General features: G+C 31.0%; 1 protein-coding gene across 1 annotated transcript; it reads left to right on the top strand.

Moving 5' to 3' along the window:
- Positions 1–6,865: 6,865 nt before the first annotated feature.
- On the top strand, positions 6,866–7,129 carry LOC114580949 (class I heat shock protein-like). Its single transcript, XM_028699981.1, has one exon. The coding sequence runs from the start codon at positions 6,866–6,868 to the stop codon at positions 7,127–7,129; it is 264 nt and encodes an 87-aa protein (XP_028555814.1).
- The last annotated feature ends 1,696 nt before the right edge of the window (positions 7,130–8,825 follow it).

The following is an 8,825-nucleotide window of genomic DNA, read 5'->3' as shown; positions in this document are numbered from 1 at the left end:
GCACAACTGTTGAGCGTGCATTTGGTTCCTTGAAGAACTGTTTCACAATTATAAAATGCGAACCCTACTTTCCTCTACAAACTCAAGTTAACATTGTTATTGTCTGTTGCATACTGCATAATTGCATAGTTACAGAAGGTGGCGATGAGTTCATTCAATCCAAGGATGAATGGGATAGGATAAGTCACAATAGAAGAGTTGATCAAGCAACTGCAGATGATTCTAGAGAATGGCTAGAATAAAGAGATGAAATTGCTCAATTCATGTGGACTTGCATGCAAAATGATGGATACTAGATTTGTTAATTTACTTTTTATGAATTTAACTATAACTTACTAATTTATACTTTGTGTTTTTATTAATTATATTGGTTTATTTCCTTTTTATGCATTTCTTTCAATGTTGCACCTAGTATTCGTATTCTTTCATGATATTTATTTTCAAGTTAATTTTTTTCATGATATTATTAATTAAATTCTTTGAATTACCAATCACTTTTCTAGTAGTATAATAAAGGATTCATTTAGCCTACCAAACATGGTGGGACAAAGGCTTGATGTTGTTATTGTTGTTGAAAGGTGTTGTGAATGAAACTCTTAACTTTTCATCGCAATAATTTTAGGAGAGAGATATGGTGATAATGACCCTTCATTTGATGTCATAGACTTTCTTTCTTTTCTTTGTGGCTTCAACTATTCATAAGTATTGATGCTGTTACCACTCTCATATTATTCCGAAGACTTCCTTTATTATAAAATGAGTTTTGTTATTAATGGAGGGGTTTTATTGCTCTCAAGTGCAGATCTAATCTCCATTTGTCAATTCGTGAGCTTTGGAGTGCTGATTCCAATCTACAAGTTTATAGTTTTTTTATGAAACCCAAATTATTTGAGTTGCATTAGTATTTTATCTTTGTGAGATCTTGTACTTTTGGATACGGAATATATTTTTGCTCTGTATACAAGCATTTTTGGATATAGCATGCTAGAACTTGTGGTAGTATCAATATTCCGAGAGATGCGAGACTTGATTATAGAAACAAATCAAAAGCAATTTTGATTTGTCTTTTTCTTGCCTGGAAAGATTTTGAGAACTCCACCATCCTGACGGTTTGGAGGTTTCACTGTATAAAACTTCTCAAAGTGGATAACTGGATATCATGAAAAATTATTAGGAATCCACCATAAGTTTTTATAAGTACCTCTATAGCTTTATCTAAACTCACATTCTTAGCTTTATCTAAACTCACATTTGTAGGAAGTTGGTCTTGAGTTACATTTGAAGAATTATGAATGGCATAACTATATGACTCAATAGTGTACCACTTGTTTGTGATTGTGTCATAACACCATTCAGGATAGTGGGGATCAAACACCATATTAGGAGGGTAGTCATGGTTATGTTGAGAAACCTGATTCCCACTCTTTACGACGCTGCTCTCTTCAGATATGGTTTCTAAAAGTGGATGACTAGTCTGCTGAAGATTCATGATATCTGATCTCTCTGATATTGTACCTCCAAATGCATTTTGACTTTTAACTTCACTACTCTCATGGGTATTTGCATTCGTTGTTATGAAATTATCAGATTGGCTAGGTGCAGTAACATTATTATCATCTAGCTGGTAACATAGCCAGTAATTACCTCGTACTTCCTGCCAAGGTAAATATTTTCCCAATTCTTCATTTCTGTCAAACATGCACTTTGTTCACTGATAGAGCTATAAACTCGAGCATATTGAAGTTCATATGAATCAACATGAGAGCTTAAATTTCCGGTTGTGTTTTCTATTAAGGTTGATTTAGAAGTTTTGTAATATTTAGAATTGTTTCTCTCTCCACAATTCCATTGTGGTATATTTTCTCACCTAGTTTTCTTGTTTTGGAGAGCGAATGTGTTGCTTTTCTTGTAGCTATGTTTTGTGGTTTTCTCTCCAACTCTTTTTGGTTTGGCTACAAGTAGGATATGTTAAATTTATGTATATCCAGATTTAGTAAATCTTGAGAGAATCAAATTGATTTTTTTTTCATATTTATTTCAATTCTTGTTTGTTACATCATATAACAAATTTAAGACCCTGTATGTATCATATTTTATGTAAGGGATAATGAATTCATCACAAATAGAGACGAATGGTAATTCAAAGCCCAAGAGGAAAAAATTTTTATGGAGCTTAAAACCTGAGTGGATAACTGGATTGCTTCAAATAATGATGGAATATGTAAATGTAAATATGCGAAGTGCCCAAGAATTCAAAGACTATGTGTATCAAGGTGCAACCCAAAAAATGAATGTGAAGTTTGGAATAGAGGTGACAGGTCAACAATGCAAGAACCAAATAAGGTATCAAAGAAGTGTGTGGATTCACATTCAGGAGTTAAAATGAAAATTAGGTGTATTTAGGGATGAAATAAAGAAAATGATAGTGATGGGTTAAGAAGAGTATGCATCACATATTTAGGTATTACTTTAAACACATCATTTAAATTTATATTTTGGGGATAACAACTTTTTTATTACTTACAGGCTTTTCCCAAGGATTCTGCTTATTTAAATATTCCAATTGCAAATTATGTAGAGTTGGAGATAGTATGTGGTCTTGGACATGCAACTGGAGAGTGGGAAAAATTGAGAAATTCTCAAACTCCACTTGGATCTCAACAAATACATTTAAGCGATGATGAACCCTCATAATTTACAGATATTGGTGCAGATGGATCAATGCCTACTAAGTAGCCTGATATGCAAGTTATAGAAGATTCTACTGTAACAATAAAGAAAATGTTTCCTTCATCTAGTATAAGAGGTGATGCAAAAATGAAGTATAAGACATCAGCTGTCGATGAAAATATCCATGAGAGTATTTGTTTGATGACTGATAGTATGAATGAAGTTGCTAACATTATCAAGAGCTCAATAACATATCCAAATCAAATACGGAATATGTATATTGAACTGATGTTGAGTTAACAAATATTTCTGGCTTCTCAGAAGAAGAGGTTGATACGATATATGATAATTTAATAAAAAATCCCATACTTATACCATCTTTTCTTTCAAAACCTACAGATTTGAAGGATAGATGGATGCGTAAAGAGCTAGGAAACTGATATAACTTGTTGAAGATTGGCATATCTATTAAAGTTGTTATTTATAAACTGTTTCAGGTTAATTTGTTGTAATTATAACTACGAACAATGGGTATATTTTTATCATTTTTTTAATTATACATTTTTATTAATGTTGTTTACATGTTATGAATGAGAATCATGTGATTTATTGATTACTAATCGAAATCAATTGTTTTTATTGCTAAATTAAACAAATAAATCAGTTTGAAAATTTAATTTTCTATAATTTTTTGTTATAAAAACATTACTTAAAAATAAAAATTAAAAATTTTAAAAGAATTTAAAACTAAAATTTCTCTTTATCACAAGTATATTTTCGTTTATTGTAGCACACTACTAAATTAATACACAACATAATTTTATATCTTATAATAATAAAAATTATAATAAGATCATAAAATAAATGTATACATTAATTTTATTTTATAACACCAAATAATACTAATTATTATAAATAAACTACTTTTATAAATACACTAATTTTAATGCCAAAATAAATTATAAAAAAAAATGCTTTTACTTTACTCTAGATATACCTAACCAAATAAGGGAAACAATTATCTTGTGTTTATTTTGCAGACAACCAAATAGGCTCAAAGTATTTAGAATGCATTACATTTACTTTATATTGCATTTACTTTACACTGTATTTCTTTTTCAAGCAACCAAATAGCCCAAGTCTCTCTGTCAATATGTTAGCTTGATTGTAAGTGTTAATGCCTCCTTGTTCGCTAGGATCTCTTGAGTAGCAGGCACCTCCTCTTGCTCTCGGCAATCTCTTTAGCTAGTTTAACTCTTAGCATTAACTCATTTCTTATTGTAAGCTTAGTGGTGGGGGGCCTCATTGTCGTAGCAGATGCTCTTGTGGTCAATAATGAAGGATCAACAACAATGAACTCCTTATCCAAAAACTTAAACAAACCTCAAGTTGCTTGTTGCAGAGACTAGTCATCTTAGTGTATAAGTCAACCGCTCGTTGTATTATCACAATTGCCTTGTTCTCACTCCATGGATAACAAATTAACTCGCTCGAAGATGTATATTATAGGCTTGCTACTTCTTGAAGTTTCTCAAGCACTAATAGAATTCATTCTAAGCAGTGCATGAAGTTCCTGTGAAATACTATATGAAATGTCATCACATAAGTCAATACTATTAGTTCAATTGTATTGATGAATTATATAATCTACTCATGTGATTATACCATATGCAGTAAAATAGTGGCCAAATCCATACTTATCAATCATAAGATAGTATAGATATTATCATTATGAATGCATCATATCTATGTTCTATCAATATCAATGCATTATGTCTATACATGTAAAATCAATTATCTCCGCATGCAATAACTCTACAATCTTAGTTATTATTATCTATGCAAATAAGGATATTTGGCTCATGTTGTATTCTACACCATATCATGTAGGTCAAACCTACATTAATCAATCATCATTCTCATCAATCAAAAGTCAAGTAGTTTCATATAAGAAGTCATCATTTACTTTTTTTTTTCATTTATTGTGATTTAATTCATCATTTCCTACTTGTTAGCATATAATACCATATTAGCCAAGCTCTCCTTATGCCACCCATCATATTTTTAGGATTACATCATGATCCTTATTTAAAGGAAAGCCCACTAGCTCACCATCTTATATATGAGCACATATCTCCAGCCAACCTAAATCAATTAAATATCTTGCCTACTTTTCTTAAATATGCATATATAACATATCTTGTATTTATGATTCATAATAACATTCATTATACATCATGTACATATCAATCGCAAATAAAATAGCATGTAAATATATTAGTACTATGAACTACAACAATTATGTTAATTATGATTATAAGTATACTTGTTAGTGTGCATGAGAAAAATTATGTTAGAATGCATGTCAAATTAGATGCATCATATCAAATATTCATGTCAAGCCTAGTGTATCGTAGATGTTGCATGTCATGTCAAATCAGATTAAATGAAAGGTAGAAGTCCACATCATTTTTATTATGCCTTTATCCTTATTATTTTAGATAAAATAATATACATGAAAAACAATAAGGTAAAATCTCAATATGATCATATCAAATGTATAGAAGGAACAATCATACAACATATCTAAAATTATTTGTTGAAAATTTGGGAGATTAAAAGAAATTATATCTTTTTTTTTACATTCAAAAGAGACAAATTAGATAGAAATTGTAATCATTGAAATCAGAGGTAGCATAAAGATCAACAATCATGAGATGAAAATTTTTTATAATTAGCATGATAGAGAAAATTGGCCCAAGGCAAACTTTCTATATCCTCCTCTCTCCCCCTTCTCTACTTTCTTCTTTGGCCAAATAGGAGAAAGGGTAAATTTTTAAACAAACTATCATTAGTACTTAAATTATGTTATTAAGCATGTTGTAAAAAAAATTAAAAAAGGAATAATCATTTGTTTAATGGGCAACTTATTTGCCCAATCAGCATTTAAAAAATAAATTAAAAAAAAAAGAAGAAGAAGTTAGCAAGTTGCCATTTGAACAAGCAACTTGATACAATACACTATACTTTTTTTACATTTTATTTTGGTTTTAACTCAAATTTATATTTCTCAATGGAAAATTTTAATTAAATTTATGAAAAAATTTTAATTTTAAAATATTAATTAATTTGAGTGTCAATTTTATTTTTTAATAGAAATCATTTCTCAAGTTTACATCATTAATTCAAGTTTTTTTAAATAAATTTTCATTATCTTTTTAAAAATTAAATATCTTTTTCTTAGTTAAATTTAAAAAATATATATTCAATGTTAGTCTATCTATAAATATTTTGAATATAAATATGTAATCAATTTTTTAAAATATATATTCTAAATGCAATCCCAAGGAAGCAATGATGTTGCATTTTAATAAATTATCTTTAAGATTAATAAAGTAAATGTAAGATTGATTTAAAATTTTCAATATTAAATTATAAAATTAAAAAATATATAAAAATTAATAATGATATTTAAATTAATGTGATTTAATTAATTTTTTTTCCTTTGAAAAAATAAATTTGATTTAAAAAATAAAAATATATAATAAAAAAAATTACTATAGATAGTCACCCGTTCAACGAGCAACTTACTATAGTACTTTTAAAATTTTTTAATGGGCAAGTAAGTCTCTCGTTGAATTTACGAATATGCCTATTTTAATTTTTTGTATAACATAGTTAATCATATAATTTAATTACTAATGATATTTGGTTTACAAATTTTCCTTAGGTGAAATGAGGCGGTTGGGATGGTTTTTGGATTTAAGGAAAGTAGTATTAAATATTTTATTAAAAAATATTTTTGTCATGTCAACACGATTGGGCTACACTTCTTAGGATTGCAGCGCTCAATTTGATTGAGAGCACAATATCGGCATGTATCTCTCAATCTCTGATATGCCACTCAATCCAAAAGCCACAAGACAAAGAAGACAGCATCACCATGCTCACCAATGCAGTGCCACTCAACTCCTATGCAAAATTTTCATTTATATAAGAGATCATATTATGTTCCTATTGGATCATTAACATATCATTAATCTAATAAAAAATGAGTCATTATAGGGAGGTGAATTGTTGCGTCTTTAAAAATATTATAATTATTCAAAAATCTTAAAAACACAGATTTCTCCGATTTAGTGAAATAATGAAAACAAATTTGACAATTTCTCTAAGAAATATATATATGATATCCATGGCTAACCTTGTGAAGGTGGAGTTAGAGGAAGGAAGTGTGCTTAAAATCAGCGGGGAGAGGAAGCGAGAGAAGGCGGAGAAGTCCGATACCTGGCGTCTCTTCGAACGCACTACCGGCAGCTTCCTACGCCGCTTCAATCTCCCGGAAAATACAAAGGCCGACGACGTGAAGGCCGCCATGGAGAACGGCGTGCTCACCGTCACAGTTCCTAAGGAGGAAGTTAAGAAGCCGGAGGTGAAGTCCATTAAGATTTCCGGCTGATGAAATTGGTGAACCCCTTTTAAATGCAAAGTTGTTTTTGTCGGTTTCGGAACCCTACTCGTGTTTATCCTTCTACGTTTATGTGTCTTAAGTATGCCCTTTTTCCGGTCAGTGTATGTGATGCCACTACAGGAAAACACGTCATTACCGGCGGACAGTATCCGCCGGTAACCATTTAAATCTGACGAAACTCCACTCAATTTTACGACGCATTTCCGTCGGATTTCAATGCACCGGTTATGGCGGTGTGTGCTAAATCATTTACCCGACGTCTCTAATGCACCAGCGCAAAACATTCTGGCGCACTTTTTGGTGCATTTCGGGCATATTGACATAATAAGCGATTTTCAAACACTAATCCGACGAAAATACGCGGTATTAATCGTTAATCCGACATATACCGCGCATAAAAGTCGTAAGGTTGCCGTAAATAAAGCTACGACTTAGTTCCGACCGCAACTTCGCGTCGGCAATCTCGTCCAGATTACGATCGACGGAAAGCGCGTAATTTCCGGCGCACACAAAGACGCGCAGCATGACGATCTAATTTGTTGTATCGTTCGTTTCCGTCTTTCCGATGCAAAATCCATGGAAACCTGTAGCATTGACAAAAAAATTCTTCCAGACCAACAATCATTTTTCACACCTGCAAACCTATACAATATTCTATCCGACAGTTATATAAACGTTTCACAAATAAAATTTCATCACAAATGCACAGAAAACTTATAATTCATTAAAAAATTGTCAGACAAGTAACAACCATTAAAAACATCACATATTATTTCATATTACTAAGATTCAAAGAATATAACTTGGTGCATTACAATGATGGATGCAATTCTGAGAAATCTTCTTTTTAAAGGTATAATCATGCATCCATTACCATAACATCTATCTTTGTGTATGTCAAACAAATTTGGAAACTAACTTTTTTGTCAATATAAATCTGTAGGAATTAAATTATATGTTGGATTGGTTTCTTAAGCACCAATGGGAATTGATTAAAATATTACAAGCACATTAGTATTCTAACTTGATGCCTTACATATCTTCACAGCAAAATAAGCTCAGTGAGAGTGGTTACCTCTCCAGATTAGGTTGCTGGAAGCATGCAGCAAATATAAAAATTATGTGCACCATTATTCGGTAATCTTCTACATTTTGTTCCAAATTGTATTCCAGTTGCATCTTGAACTAATTCCTCAAGATTTGGTCGGTAATTTTCAGCCTCAGCTATATTAGTGCTCTGTAGAAGGACAGATTGAGTATATTATATGCTCGAAACTCCCTGAGAAGTCCAATACCAATAACGTGGCATGAACCCTCTGCGACACAGATCAACAGTTACATCATCTGGTTCTAGGTGCACTAGATTTTTATGTTTAGAACATGGACATCGAAACTTTCTTTCTGATATGAATCTTGGTAGTTGTTTCGCTTGCTGAATGAAAATGTTCACCCCATTAATGAATTCATCTGTTAATGTCTTTCGTCCTTGAGATAATCGGTTATACATCCAACTTCTTTGATTTCTAATATCCATCACCTATATATAAGAGCAAATAAGTAAAGAATTTTCGCTCAAGTAGATGTAAAACTGAATATAAAGAGATATTAACATTAGAATTCTTCTAATCTAATTGTAAGAAAGGGGAATAAAAATTCTGATGTTGTTCCCATTAAGGGAGTAGAG

Source organism: Dendrobium catenatum, unplaced genomic scaffold (genome assembly GCF_001605985.2).
Source record: "Dendrobium catenatum unplaced genomic scaffold, ASM160598v2 fragScaff_scaffold_1422, whole genome shotgun sequence".
In the NCBI taxonomy this organism is placed as follows: Eukaryota; Viridiplantae; Streptophyta; class Magnoliopsida; order Asparagales; family Orchidaceae; genus Dendrobium; species Dendrobium catenatum.
The sequence above is the reverse complement of the archived record's forward strand: the minus strand, read 5'-3'. Positions and strand labels throughout refer to the sequence as shown.